Genomic DNA, 16,446 nt, shown 5'->3' on the forward strand with positions numbered 1-16,446 from the left:
TCAGTGTGTTGAATGTTCTCCATCGTGAGGAATTTAGAAAGAACAGGCATTATTTTTCACTGAAAAGCCAATTCTTTCAATGAAAGCAACAGGAATGATCTTTCATGACACTATCAAGATGAAATGCTTCCCTTTAAAAATCTAGGCTAACTTAACACTAGTCATTGTTCGAATTTCATTGTACACTGGAATTTTTCAACATTTTGCAAAATGTCTGAATTCTAAATAATAGAAGGCCCCAACAAAATGTCAGTGGAGAATGAGAATAAGAAGGAAGAATAAACATATCTTTTAAGAAATGTTTTCTCTTGTTTTGCCCTTGATCATCCTGGTAAAGTACATTCACTCACTCCAAGAGAATGCTCCATAAATGATATTTTGCTTTTGACTGAGCCATTTGCTCTTCTTCTTATGGTATCATTATTACTTGCATCTGAGATTTAGAAATCCTGAATTTTTATGAGTCTTTTTCTGCATTTTAAGTTGTTTACATAGAAAAGCAAACAGAATTTCCTCTTTGAACTTTAGATGCATTGTGTAGAAACTGGATTGTTGAATTTGTTTGTTTTCTCTTTTTAACAACCTGAAGACAACTTGGTGAATGATAATTCTGGCTGAGGTTGGAACATCTATGTGAAAATCTAAAAACATTTTTCTTCTAATAAAACAGCTATTATTCAGGAAAATGTTCATGTTTCCCTTTTTCCCAGTGATTCTAAGATGTAAGTCATTAAGCAAGGAATATAGTTTATGGGCAAACATCTCTCTAGGGAGAGAAGTGTCTGTGACCAGGAACATGTATGCACATAAATCCAAGGTCCAGAGACTATTAATGATTAACATAATATTTCTGATTAACATATCAGAAACCCGTCTTGGAAACTGCTTTGTTTATTAATACACAACCTGCTGTGTTGATTAGTGTAAAACCTGCATTTTAAGAATGCCCAAGTAATAATCACAATGAGAATTATCAGGAGACCCTGGATTTGGACCAATACTCACAATGAGCTCTCACACATAAGTGACCCCTGGTGTGGTCAAACATTCATATTTTCACAAACATGGTTTAGACGCCTCCTAAATAGATGCCTGAAAACATAGCCAACTATCAGAGCTGGAGCTTCGGGGCCCTGGGACAAAACCTTCTCCTTGTTTAAGGACCCCCTGAAATGCTGCTTCCTCCACAAAACCTTCCCTAACTAAGTGGAAATGGGAACCAGATGTTCTCAAACTTCACTACAAAGATAATCATATTTACTCTACAACCAAAGATACCATCTAGGCCCAAATTTGTGCAAACTGTTAATGCAGCAAAGTCACTGAACACTGTGGCTGGAATTGGGCAGAGCCTGTGAACTCCAAGGGCAGAAACTAAGACTGAGTCCCCTTTTATCCACAGCATTTAGCATAGAGCCTGGTCCACAGGAAGTGACCAAGAGATGATCCTTGAATGATTTTACTCCAACGCCGCTCTTTTATTTATTTTTTTAAAGGAGGCTCAGAGAAGAAAGGAGTCACAGAGAATTGGTACCAGAACTCAGACAAGACTCTGGCGCTCCTTCTCTTAATATCCTTGCATATCGTGCCTCCATCAGTGTGGTTAGCCCAAGACTGGAAGGAATTTCTGAGAAGCTTGTGCCTACGTGTTTCTGCTGCTAATAGGGGGACAAGGTTCATGATGTCCAGTCAATGTCACGGCAATAAAGAAAAAGGACTGACTGTCTTTTTAACAGTTTAGTTGAACACTGTGACTTTCAGCAAATAGACCCCAATTAAAATCCCAGAGCAGATTGCTCAAGCTTGTTTAGTTGTTTTTATTCATTCATCCATCCTTCCTTCCATTCACCTTTCCTTCCATCTACCTAAGCCACGCATCTACTCTGCATATCCACTGCCAAGCATGCTTTGCTATTGGAACACCCAACAATGCTTGAAATGCTTCACATTTATGTAGCCTTGTATCTAATCCTGGCACAAACCTTGCAAATGGTCTTAACCTTCACCAGGTCTTATAAACCTTGCAAAGGTCTTTATCTTAACAGGTAAAGGGTTTAAAGATAAAGGAGCAAAGTACCTTGCTCTAGGTCACAGAAGGCAGCAGTGTGGAAATTTGAGCCTCAGCCTACCTGATGCCAGAGCCTGCACACAAATCATTCTGTCCTCAGTCTCTTGTTCGAAGTGCAAGGACAAATGTCACATTCTGCCTTTGGGAGCTGAGAGTGCAATGAAAGAAGCAATCAAGTAAATCATACTTAAAATAAGAATAGCCCTGCTGGGTGTGGTGGCACATGCCTGTAATTCCAGTGGCTCTGTAGGCTGAGGCCAGAGGATAGGGAGTTCAAGGTCAGCCTCCGCAACTTAGCAGGGCCCTAAGCAACTCAGCAAGACCCTGTCTCTAAGTAAAATATACAAAAAAGGACTGAGGATGTGGCTTAGTTGTTAAGTGCCCCTGGTTCCAATCCCAGGTACCAAAAATAAATAAATACATACATACATACATACATACATAAATAATAAATGAATAGCCCTTAGAGTTCTTAGAAAGAACAAGTGGAAGTGGAATTATTGGGGAAAAGGCCTCACATAGTGTGTGGCACATCTGAGAGGGGCAATCAATCTCATAGGGATGGTTTCAGGACAGGGTATGGTCCACTCATGGTCAAGTTTGAAGTTCATCAGTCTCCCTGTCTGAGTCACATAAATACAAAGATGTTTCTTCTTAGTGCTATGAGAGACCATCGTGGCCTTCACAAAAGTGTTTCAGAAAGCAATCAGGATAGTTAATCATAACTACGCATCTTATTAAAGGAGTTTGGGGGCACATAGTAAAGGAAGTCGTTATGATGGAAAAAAGGACAGAAGCTTCAGAAGTGCCCAGCTTCCAAATCACCTAATGTGTTCCAGGCCTGGGCAAATAGGGCCTGGTCCAATCCAAGCACACAGAGCTCATGATTCAGCAAGTGGTTCAATTCTGTGAGTCACTTCTGGAAAAAGAAAATCCATACCATGGCATTAGTCCTTGCCTGACATTTTTCTACCTCATGAAACTTGGTTGGGTTTTCCAAAATCCTTCTAGCTAATTAGAAGGGATAAACATCTAACTTTCTGTTTTTGAACTTCTTCACGGCATTGCCATACATGATTGCACAATTGCTCCGTTTACTCCAGAGGGTCATTTCAGTTGACTCCTGTGGCAAGATAATGGCTGGCAGCTCACAGAGTCATCCCTTCAGTTCTCAGGGACCTGGGGCACATGGAGGTTTGCAATGACTATATATCCACCAACTGTATATCTAGTTGGGGGGTCTGATAGGTGAATAGGGTGGCAGAAAAAAGGACCAGGCAGCTGAACTATGACCAGAACAATAAGCATATGACTCAATTTAATAATTAAAAGCTGAAACATGGTTGCTTCATTAAAGTGATGAATTCTCCAATGTTAATGTGCAGAAACAATCTACGCAGATAAATTCTGTCAATGAAACTTAGACTTGTGGTGGTGCATGCCTGTAATCAGCCACTGGGGAGGCTGAGGCAGGAGGACCAGGAGTTCAAAGCCAGCCTCAGAAACTTCGTGAGGCCCTAAGCAACTCAGTGAGACCCTGTCTCTAATAAAATATTAAAAAGGGGTGGGGATGTGGCTCAGCAGTTAAGCACCCCTAGGTTCAAACCCTGGTATCAAAATATATATGTGCGTGTGTGTGTGTGTGTGTGTGTGTGTGTGTGTCAAAAAAGTAAAGAAAGGCAATGCCTATGAACGTATAGTGCATGGGTGTTTTCTCTTAAATAACTGATGACATTAATGACATTAATCAGATTTATCTCTCACTGGAAATTCCCTCCTGTGAGGACCAGTAAAGTGAGATTAAAATCACTGATGGTGATTTGACATTGATTTGATATACCCTTGATTACATTTATATCTTGACAAAGATTTTTTTTTTTTTTTTTTTGGTCTTGGGGATTAAACCCAGGGGCACTTAACCACTGAGCCACATCCCCAGTCCTTTTAAAATATTTTATTTAGAGACAGTGTCTTGCTGAGTTGCTAAGTGTCCTGCTAAGTTGCTGAGATTGGCTTTGAACTTGTGATCCTCCTACCTCAGCCTCCTGAGCCGCTGGGATTACAGGCGTGTGCCACCACACTTGGCCCTTAAGAAAGATTTGATTTTCAAATTAGTCACTGAATTACAGTGATTTGGAATTGCCTCTGTGCTGGAATGGTTGCCTTCATATGTTCTCTCTCTTTTGCAATTTAAAAAAAATGCGTGGCTGACTCAAGTCAATGTATTTTGGTTCATTTGATTTTTTAGTTTCATTAAGGCATTGCATTTCAGTTGTCCTGTAAATGACACATCTTTCAGAGCCAGGACTATAAAATGTAGACTCACAAACTGTTTATCACCTAACACATCTTGCGTATCAAGCAAGGGATACAGGTGTCCCCAGTCTACCATGAAATACAAAAAGAGACCTCCAAATGGCAATCCAGTGCTTTGAGTTCAAGATCATCTTTGGGACAACAAAAATGACTACAGAATTGCATCTTGAAGCAAGGGAAACAGAACTTTGGGCATCCCCCATGTCCCCTTCAAAATTGCCCCCAGACTTAACCAAGACCATGATGTCCCAATTCACTGAGCTTTTGGAAGCATTTTCTCTCCATCTTCTGCCTTCCTTTCTACATAGAAGAAGAAGAACATTTGTATTCTTCTGGGACGTAAGGAGATGAAAATAATTTTTTAAAATTTTGTTGTTTTTATTCTTTTGACTTTCTAAAGAAAAGCCAGTTTCTCTTTAGCAATGTTGCTAAAGAGTTGTCTGTATTGTTTCAACACCTCAGGAGAGCCATATTTTATAACTGACTTGATTTAAATAAATGGAAAACATTCATGTATCTTAAATAAATGAGAAGTTTTTGAAAAGTGAGTTTGAATTCCTAAGACACTAAAAGTTAAGTCTGGGACTAGTCAGCCTTGAGACATTAGAGGTTTTAAAATCCATTCTTGGTCTACAGCTTTATAAATACCTAGTTCTTTTGCCTATTTTTTTTAATGAGAAATTATACTGCATTTATGTATGATCTATCAAAATGTATAAATGCATTCTACTGTCATGTACAACTAATTAGAACAAATAAAAAATTGATTAAAAAAAGAACACCAGATTACATCAGTGTTTCAAAACCACTTCTGTCTTTGCTTTATCAAATTTGACTGTGTTCCACAAGGTGTAATCAGGAACGTCAATGCCCCTGCCACACAGCACCAACAGAGTACTTGGCGTGCTATGCTCTGGGCAAGCCCTGGCCCCACCTCTCCTCAGAGTCCTGCACAGGATGTTTCTACTCCACTATGACAGGGAGAAAGTCGGGGCCCAGAGTAAAGGTCGCCTAAGCCCAAGGCAATAAGGGCGTGACAGGGCCTCCCTTCTTACCTCTAGCTGAATTGGAAGTTGATGTTTGCAATCTCTGGGCTGCCTGTCCTGTCTCTACTGTAGGACAACACCTCCCTTGTAAACCATTCAGTTTAACACTCCCCAGACAGAATCCTGGTTCCAAACAGGCTCCATGTCCGCAGGATCCCTTATGGGGATTCAGCTGGAGAAGCCTCTGCTGCTCTGCTGGGGTCCTGCAGCAGGAAGTCAAGCACTTTGAATCTGAGTAGCTTGCATATCTTTCTTGGGCACATTCCAATCCTCGCCCTGCTTCATTTTCTTAACTTCCAGTCAAGATATCCCTTTCTTCCACCCAGAGGTATAACATGGGCAGCACCTACCAACTGAGACACACACAGGGCAGTTGACCCCAGGGTTTAGCCACACACTTATCAATGTCATCTATTTCCTAGACTCAGATCGATGTTGCTCTAAGCATCTGACATGGCCTGGACCTTTGATTAAAAATAACAAATGGCCTCTCTTGCGATAGGAAATAAAGATTACTCATAAACAAAGGGCTTTTAGACTTGTCCTGTGCAAGACAATGTGCGATTTATAAACTTTCATCCTTCTGAGTATTGCTGTCTATACAAAAAATCAGTGCAGTTGTATATGTATTTGCATAACTGAGACTGAACTTCTGTTTTATTTATTTCTAGGGAAAGTTAGTCTCAGCAAACAACTATTAGGTGAACCCTTTTTAATCTATTCCATTTAGTGTAATTATGAGTAATATGATTAGTTCATTAGTACAAATACTTACAAAATAATATATGCTCATTGTATAGGATTTGAACGATACAGAAATGTATAAAGAAGGAAACAAAATAAATACATTTTTTCTTTCACCACTAGGAAATAGTTACTATTAAACATGCCTATTTATTTCTTTCCAGTGTTTCTTTGTTTTTGTTTTATTTTATTTTTTTTTGTTTCAGTGTTGGGGCTTGAACCGAGGACCTCATACTTGCCAGGTGCTCTACCACTGAGCCACATCCCCAGCCTTGTTTTTTACATGTGTTTGTTAACACACACACACACACACACACACACACACACACACACACACACACACACACACCATTATGTGCCTAGAATGTTATTTCTGATTTTAAAACTAATTTATTTTCTTTCCTTATTAAATATGCTTTTGATCCTTAATTTTTAATGGCTTTCTAATATTCTAACTTTTGAAAGTGGAGTTTCTTTTGCAACTGCTTTTCTATTTCTTAGTATTTGGTTCTTCTTTTCCTCATTATAAATAAACTTGCAAGTCACTGACTCATTTAAGCTAGATTCTGCAAAAGAGATATCAGGTCAAAGCATGCAAATGTAAAAGTTCTTGATTTGCACCAGCAATGTTTCCTTGAAGGTTTGTGACAATTCTCATGCATAAGAGTGTAAACCTTTGATTTTTTTTTCATAATTACATTGCATCTCTTGCTTTTACTTTGCTTCCAAGTGTAAAAAATGTACAAAAGTATTTCAAAGGTTCAAATAAATATGAAATGAAGTAAAATCACGAATAGACACACACTATGAAGTTGTTTAATGGTAACAATTTCTTTTTCCAAAAAGAAATGCAAGTAGCATCCTGATTGCAAGCAGAGTTCTATCCCCCATGAGCCCTATGGGGATTCAGCTGGAGCACCTTCTGCTGCTCTGCTGGGGGTCCTGCATCAGGAAGTCATGCATTTTGCATCTTAGTATCTAGCATTCATTTATTTATGGTTTCAAACACAGGGTGTTGAGATGGGGAAATGGAAAATGGGTAGCCAAGACTTGCATCGGCATGGAACACGCTGTTCACCTGCTTCCTCAGCAGTGCATCCCATCTGAGCTGCACAGACACACTCAGACAGAACTATGGCAGACAATGAAACTTGGTTATGTGCCTATCATTATGGTTGAGTGATCCACCATCACTCAGATTTCTATGGAGTCCATCGCATTGGCCACAGCAAGAGCTGAAGTAATTGGCCTTGCTGTGGTTTCTATGTCCTCTGCCTTATTCACAAATAGATTTAATAATTCACATTGAAATCTACTGCACTACTATCAAATTTCAGACTGTCAGTATATTAATCCAGCAGTCCTAGCTTGGGAATGCATATGAGGGGGCTTATAGTTCCTATAAAACAGTAAATGATAGGGAAAAGACAAGATCATTCACATAAGAAATAATAGTTTACATGCACAGCAGGTAGAGGTTAAAGCAAACCAGTCATAAATCAGAACCAAATGCAAATAGTTATCACCTCTCAACTTTCAGTTCATTTGCATCGATTTAGCTGGTTATGTAAGTGTAATGAAACACTAAAATCACTAGAGCTGCAGTTCTAGGAAAACAGTAGCTTTGCAGACTTTCAATTTTCTATTTCCAGTGACAGTTAATCCAACAGTTCAAAGTATAGAAGTTAAACGAGGTGAAGAATGATAGATGATGTCCCACAATTGCTGATATCTGATTACACTGAGATAAGAGGGAGGTCAAATTCTACTTGCAGAAGTAGGTAACTAAAGAAAAAGATGGAGAAAAAGAGAAAGAAATGGGGGAGGAAGGAGAAAAAGAAGGAAGGATAGAAGGCAGGCCGGCAGGCAGACAGGCAAGCAGGGTTCAGATAGAGGAATGCTTCCATTTATTACTACAAATATAACATAAACAATGAAACAAAAAAAATGCTAGTGGATTCAGGATCCCATTTACACTGGGCTGTGGGGAGATTAATAAAACAGTCTCTCCGGCAAGAAACGCCAAAGATCAACCTCCGTTTAAGAAGTGAATTTATGTGGTCCTGAGTCCTCATACAAGTTAAGCAGCACGACACATCGCAGCAGGCATGGAACAACAGATCTTGAACCCTGCTGTGTTTGCTCAAGAAGGCAAGTTAAGCTATTCCTAACAGGAAACAAAACACGAGGTCGGGCTATTAAACAGGGATCATGCCATACTGTGTAACCCTGAATGCATCAATTGCTACTCCAAACAGGATTAAAGATGTGGTTTGCTTTAACTATGGTTTTCAGAAAAATGCTTCTGCCTTCTCAGAATGCTCAGGCTGATTTTTAACTAATAGGATGCCAGGTCAGGCATTAAGCATCTAGGAAACTGTCAAAAACACAGTCTTTGGTAAATCCCAAAGTTGTGTGAAATACAGCAAGAAATGAAGGGATGGGGTACCAGCATCTGCACAAGGTAACCCACACAACTCGTCAGATCTAAAATTCCCCAAAAGTTACTTCTGACTAAATATGCAAGGCTCACTCTATTGGTTAACGCTACACTGATGAAATTAACCCTCAGTGAACAGCTGATGTACAGTTCCTAAAAACAGAAACTACACTAAAACACAGACTCCTGTATTCAATAGTCAGACAACTGAACATGCATTTGTAAATGGCTTTGGGTAGTTTGGTTATCTTATGATTATGAAATGAAATCTCTCAGTTACTTTTGTAGAAGTCAAGAACTACCAGGAAAGAGAGAGAGAGGCAAACCTTTCTTACGTGCGGGCATCTCTTCCTTGAATGCAAGGACAATCAATCCACTACTGAAATTAGTTCAATATCCACTGAAAAAAATGTGTTTGTGATGACTTCAAGGCATGGGGACGGAGTTGCTATGTGCAGTTAGTACCACACTAACTGCACATAGTACCACACTATGACACTGCAGTTAGTACCACACCAATATTATATCAAGGGTTGAAATCTATAGAGCCTAGTGATGCTTAAGAATTATAAGAAAAACAATATGCTTTTTTTTTTTTTTTTTAACAAAAAATTGTTCTAGAAAAATGTCCTAAAGGTCTAGAAGAGAAGCTTTGGAAGATCCTCAAAATATTAGAATCATGAAAACGATAACTTAGAGACAACAATCATTAACGTCTGCTGCACATAAGAAGGACACCCAAGTGGGACATTTTTAGTTGTAGATCAGCCAAGAGATTAAAACGAGCATGTTTGGAGAGACATAATCATTTAAAATATTTATAGAGAAAACAGTTGCAGATGATACAAACACAGATTCCAACAAAAACACAAATGCAGACACCATATGGTCCAATGTATGTGCTCATGACCTCATGTGAAAAGCAGGCCAAAGACACAGCAGCTGGGGACGCCTCCCTTTCACCCCCAGAAAAGCAAACTCTTGGGTTTAGAAGGAACTCATTATAATCATGTCCACGGATGGCTGAAATCCATGGGTAATGTCAAAAGCATTGGGAAGAAATCTCTCAAAACAATTGTCCTTCAAAGTCTTTGCTTTGTTGGGGTTTCAAGTCTAGACTGCGCTTCTTTTTGACATCATGGATCCAGCGGGGTCAGTTACTGCAGGGTTCTTTAAGAAATAGGCAGAGCACCACGTACCTGCCAGGCTTTTGGTCAACTCTCAATTAATTGTTAGGTTTGAGTCAGGACCACAAAACACTGAGCAGAGGTCTTGGACTCCTACTAGCCATAAGACTGCTCCCTTGATCTTCTCTGGATCATCGGAGGCCCAGTCAAGACAAATGCTCATCGTAATTCTACATTTTGGGAGTGTCCAGCGTATGTTAGGTTCTGTGCTAAGCACAGGAAAGAGAAAGGTAGTCTATAATTCTCCTCACAAATGGAAAGGTAGCCTATCATTCTCATTAAATAAATATGAGCCCTCAGGCTCAGAGGTCAAGTGACTTGCTCATGGTCACAGTTGGAAAAAGGCTAGGAAGGAATCTACCATGTTTCTTCAGTGTCGAGCAATAGGGCAGACTATATGAAGGAAGCTAAGGCTTGTGAGAACCTTGTCCATTTACAAAGGCCTCTTCAGGTGTCACTGAGGTAGTACTGGGGACAGGGAGGGAGGAACAGTGAGGGGCAGGGAGGCTGAAACATCACTAAATGGAACTTGCAGTTCTGGGGGAGGTCACCTTGAAACTGCATTGTCCTTCTCCTCAGTGCCCCGTGCTCTGCAGCCCAAATACCTGAGGTTCACATTCAAACTCTTTCTCCAGAGACGAACTACCCAGAAACTACCCCCCAAAGTGTTCTTTTGTTTGTTTGTTTGTTTTTATTTTGAGAGACAGGGTCTTGCCAAGTTGCTGAGGCTAACTTCGAACTTGTGATCCTCCTGCATCAGCTTCCCAAGACACTGGGATTATAGGCATGCACCACTGTGCCTGACTCCTCAAAGGGTTCTGAAACCACATGGGGATCTTCATATTTTTAAGGTTAAGTATATTCTCTACTTTAATAGGAAAAAAAGTTTTCATAGGCCTGATAGGAACTGGAGACAGAGCTATTCCGTGTTACATGGAGCTACAGATCAACTCCCTTAGACTTTGTGACATTTTCTGAAGACCTAGAAAAAATTAGGAAACTATCTGAGGACTCTTATTTGACTCTAGACTTGATATGATCCTAGGAACCTGCTCCACTTTGTAGGACAAGAGTCATGAGCCATTACATGATGACAGACAGAAAAAGCGCAAAGAAGATAAGGGCTTTTGGGGAGTCGCACATCCCAGCAATGTTCGTTCTTACCATCTTCTGTCTTGGTTTGTTCTGGACTTTGTTTTAAAATTCCATGGCCAATAGCACCTCCAAATCATGAGGAATCTTCAACAACAGGGATGCTTTTGTATATGGATCAGTGGAAATTTGATGAATAAATGCCAGTAAGTTACAGACCAGTTCATGTGGGAGGCTTGATTTGTTAAGTCTCTTCACCCAAAAAACCCCAAAAATTTCAAACATGGGCAATTAAGAAAGCATGTCCTATCAAAGACATCGAGCCTTCCAAACAATCTGGAATTCTGACCATCTATTTACCCTGGATGATGTTGCTATCTTCGAATATTTTAACTTTTAATGAAGTGTTCAGTCCTTTTGTGATGGCACTGAAGTGTAATCAAACATTACCACAAGCCAAGTCACAGACTAGCATGTCTCGCCTTGTTTAAATATCTTGAATATATTTGAGTAATTGTGTAATGATTTCTAGGCCTCTGGTTGTCCATATGGTCTGAACAGACTGTCTTCTGTAGAGCAGTTGTGCTCTCTCTCAGTGAGAAGGAACCAAATCATCCCTGAAGTGGAAAGCCAGAGAGATGCCGCTTAAATTTCAGGGTGGCGTCATACCTTTGCTCTTGAAATGAAACTCATTCACATCTGGCCCCCAGAAATTACTGTGTCTTCCAGAAGTCTTGCTTATGCTTGGAAAATATACAATAATAATGCATCAGGCATAGCGTGATTTTTTTTTTTTTTTCAGCATAACTGCCCTTAGGATACAATGATATGTCATGGAGACAACATAGCAAAGCCACCATTGCAACCACATGGAGTCTTTCTGGATAGAGAACATTCTAGGTGGTGGAGCCAGATCATCTCAGATAGACAATGAGGACCAGTGAAAGGGTCTGGCCATTGGCAAGAACTGTGCTCTAAGGTTCTCTGGGTGAAAAGCCAAACAAAGGAGCTGTAACTTTTAAATTACTGAAACCAAAGGGGGAGTTTGGTTTAGAAATTTGGGTTAGAGATTTGGGTTAGAAAGCCAGAATTTTAAACTTGGTCGTTGGGAATTACTAATTCTTCACTTGTCTGTGAGAGTATTCCAGGGAAGGCCTGGGAGTTCTGTGTGAAGCAATGTGCCAAACTTAACTCTTGACCTGTTATTTGAGAATTTTTAACAAAATGGTTGGGCATGGAGCTGCCCGTCCATCACTGGTCATAACAGTGTTTTTGTTTTTGGTAACAGGGGTTGAACTCAGTCACTCAACCACTGAGCCACATGCCCAGCCCTATTTTGTATTTTATTTAGCAACAGGGTCTCACTGAGTTGCTTAGCACCTTACTGAGGCTGGCTTTGAACTCTTGATCTTCCTCCCTTGGCCTCCTGAGCCACTGGGAGTACAGGTGTGCTCCACTGTGCCTGTCTAACAGGGTTCTTTGATAGGACTCAGGTGGTAGGGGACAGGAGACACTGAGTCTGTGGGCTGCTATGTTCCTGCCCTACCTCAGGTTTCTAAAGCAATGAGAGGAAAACCATTTCACTGGTCATGATTGGGGCCAAAGGCATAACACAATGGAGTCATGCATGATTGTAAGTTCAGACAATGACTGGGATGGGACCGAAAAGAGTTTACCTTTTGAGCCTGAGGGAGCTAAAAAATAAGGGGAAAAGAGGAAACAAAAACCAAAAAAAAAAAAAAAAAAGAAAGAAAAAAAGAAAAAGAAAGAAAAGAAAAAATCAATTATTATATAAGAAGTTAAGGTTACCCGTAAAATTTCACTTTGCTGCCATTGGCAAATGCATAAACCAGAATGAGGAGCAAAAGAATGAAGTAAAAATTCAGCCCAAGTCATTTTTCTAAATAAAGCTACAGTGTTAGTTATTTAACCTGCCATTGGAATTTATGGTATCAACACATAAACTGAGAATTTTCTTGCAGGTGTTTTGGAAATCGCTGTGCCCAAAGCAGGTGGATCTGAAGTTCTTCTGTCCAATGGCCCCAAAAGCCCAGCTCCATGACCCAGCTCCTTCTTCCTGCAGTCCAGCAGTTCTCAGCTGGAGGACGGCACTCTAGAGGCACTCAGACTTGTCACAACTTGGGGGGACAGGAAGAAAGCTGTTGGCGTCCCGTGGGTAGACATTCAAAACATCCTACAACTCACAGGACAGCTCCCACAACAAAGAATTATCCAGCCCATACATTAACAGTGCCAAAGCTGAGAAGTCCTGCTGTACATAAAGGTAAGATTGCTAGAAGAATGTTCTGCCCTGAAAGTCAATTTTCCTTGCTTTCCAGCACGTTAACTCTTTCCTTTATTGGTGGTTAAGGAAGCAAGCACCAAGGTTTGTGCATTTAGAGTAAAGCTGAGATTCTCAGAACAATGAAAAGATAGGCAATTCATAAAATAAGATATAAGAGCTTTCCCAATGGCACACAAAGAACTGACATGAAGATGTAGGAGGAAAAAGATGAACATTTATGAGACATATTTGTTTTTCTACATTGAGACTATTAGGCTATCACTTAATGCCACTTTGCCGTCATTGACATTATACACACCATGATTTGAAAGGCATTTCTCTAATCTGGAAAGGATTTAATATTATCCATGTATTCAATACCTAATCTAGAAATTATATCATTATGAAGACCTGATTTCTCGTCATAGTGCCTAACCATTAATCAAGCAAGAACTTGCCACCAGGCTGTGACAAAGCAACCACTGTGTAACCACTGTGTTAAAGTCCTTTATTTGCATTATCCCATTAAATCACAGAAGCCTAATGCTAGGTCTCCCTCACTTGACAGATGAAAAATAAAATGGAACTTAGAAGTTAAGTATGATACAAACCAACCCATTAGATAAAAAGATGTAGTTATGGGCTGCCTGACTTTAGGATGTGCAGATTCAACTTAACTTTTGACAAAGTAAGAATGAAAAAATTCGGGAATTGTGGCTCCAGACTTTTTACCCATATCTCTCTAGATCTTATAAATTCAGAAGGTTTAGGAGACACAAAACAACTAAATCACACATCCTAGGGTCCCCCAGTCAAATCTTCTGCCTTTCCCATCGTTTTCACTCTGGGAAGAATGTTCTTTTCATATGAACAAAGACCGGGGGCTCCCATAGCCTGTCCTCAGCCCTGGTCCTTGTGGATGGAGCCCAGCAAAGGGGAGAAGGGATAAATCCAAGCAAATAAAAAGTCTTGGACTTCAGAGATGTCACCAAAGAGGTATTGAGAATGTCCATGAAAAGCAGATTCCAGCTTCTCCGCACTACAAACATTTTTATCCCAAACAGGTCTCCCCATCTAAGAAGACAGAAAAACAAGCCTATTTTTCTGATTCTTTTCTCCTATTTATGGCTACAACTGTTCAAAAAGGAACTTCACAAGATCCTCTAGATCGTATCTCAAGAGTTCAGGGGAAAAAAATGTATCCAGAGGTAAGGAACTGAGCCTCAAATGAGCAATCACTTAAAGACAGGATTCTGAACGATGCAACATCTTTTCACACAGCAGAAAAGAAACAACACACACAAATTATGTAGAATGGAAAAAAAGTCTGTTTTCTTAGAAAAGCATTTGTATTGAGCTTGTGGTCACATGGAATGTACAGGGGACCATTGAGAATTTCAAATGTTTGATGAACTGCAAAATAAATAGCTAAGTTAAGTCTTGCACAAACTGCCAAAGGAGAGACATCTTTGGCCCTTCTGCCTGTCTTTCTTTCTTAAAGTTTTATCTTGGTTGGTCAGGAAACAAGGTTCAAAAAGACTTCCCCAGTTAAGCACACAAGAAGAAATCCTGGGCAGGAAAATAAGAGACTAGGTCTTTGTGGTGATGTCCTCAGTTTAAGAGTGGCCTCAAACTCTCCGCAAAACATGTACTTTCCTCAAGAAGTAACTCATGAGAACAAAGAGCAACTTTCCTATTGGAGCTTTGAAATAATGTAAATTACAGCTTGCGATGCCCTAAACAGGTTGGCCCTTGAGAAGGAGCCTCAGAATAGAACATAACAAATTTAGATCAGATCATCTGCAGCCACAGATGCTACTGCTTGGGAGTAGGCTCCCTCCATACATCATTCACTCAACTTTTATGAAAGGTGTGCAGAGCCCTGAACTGGAAGCCAGACCATTCCTGAGGATGGGATCTTGAGGCACATGCTTTCCAGCCTTTGACTTGCTGTGCTCATGTGTAAAAGGAAAGGTGGAGGGATGATTGGGAACAGGCCAAATCTTGGATGGTCAATAGGTTTTTGAATTGAGAAGCAACTCTTATTGATTAGCAATGGCTGCTTCCAGGCCATGTTGACAAGAATTCTAAAGTTTTATCTGAGTTTCATTAGAAAAAGATATAATATCCAATTAGCAATGTTTGCTGTGAGCTAAAACACAAGGAAATATGTCCCTGGACATGATGATCTCTCTCTCTCTCTTTTTTTTTTTTTTAGTTGATTTCTCTTAAGGTCTTATTTTTCTTTGTAGTTCTGAGCACATCTATAATGACCATGTACTTTATTTGCTTAATATCTCTCTCTTCTACTAGGTTACAAATTTCATGACAGCAGAGTAGCTCTTAGCCCTGTAGGTACATTTGACTTTCTTGAGCCTGTGACTGGTGCTATCATGGTTAAATCAGGTCACCTCATTACTAGAGTGTACCCAGGGTTGATGCCAAGGAAAGATAATTGGGATAACTGCCTTGAATCTGCATCCCCCCGACACACACATCATGCAGATAACCGAAATTGATGGTTTTCAATAGGAAGACATCTCTGCTAGGAAAGATATGCAACCATATCTTTCATAGGCCATATGGATTCCCAAACGACAGGTATAGACTTCTAGTATATGTGTGATTGTCTAACTGACTTGTGGATTAATCCATTTGATGGATTCATAATTTGAGTGGGGGTGGTAGATGTAGATAGGTGGGGCATGGTTGGAGGCAGTAAGAAACAGGGGGCATTCCCTGGAAGGGTTTATCATCTCTCTGGCTGCCCTGCCCCCGTCACTCTCCCTTCCCCCCTCTGGTTCCTGGCTGCCATGAGCTGAGAAGTTTTCCCCACCATGATATGTCTGACTAGAATGCAGTCAACCATGGACTGAAGCGTCTGAAACCATGAGCCAAAATAACTCTTCCCTCCTCTAAGTTGTTATTGTCATGTATTTTTGGTCACAATGACAAGAAGCTAACATACCATCATCACTAGGCCTGAGGTGAGGTGACTTCTCTTTCTTTCCACACAGTGGAGACCTTTTCTTCCTCAAAGTCACTCTGTCAGGCATGGGCAGCCAGGTGCCACCTCCTTGACTCTATTTTCTCACATGAAAGTCTGGATGGGCAAACTTGGGTCCCTTCCAGGTCTAATACCCCACATTGTATGATTCTAAACACAACTGGGTATAGACATTTTCAAGTCATTTTTCTAAAGAAAAGATAAAAGAAAGAAGTTATGGTTTGCCAAGAGCTTGCAGGGAAAATTTGGATGCAAGATGTAC

General features: G+C 40.2%; 1 protein-coding gene across 1 annotated transcript in view; it reads right to left on the minus strand.

Annotated features, from left to right (window-relative positions):
* Window positions 1-16,446, minus strand: part of CACNA2D3 (calcium voltage-gated channel auxiliary subunit alpha2delta 3) — an 871,596-nt gene that overhangs the window by 242,345 nt on the left and 612,805 nt on the right. The window contains 1 exon segment of the mRNA XM_079115690.1: window positions 12,570-12,587. Within this exon segment, the coding sequence (XP_078971816.1) occupies window positions 12,570-12,587 (18 nt within the window).

This window comes from Sciurus vulgaris (genome assembly GCF_902686455.1).
Source record: "Sciurus vulgaris genome assembly, chromosome: 16".
Classification (NCBI taxonomy): Eukaryota; Metazoa; Chordata; class Mammalia; order Rodentia; family Sciuridae; genus Sciurus; species Sciurus vulgaris.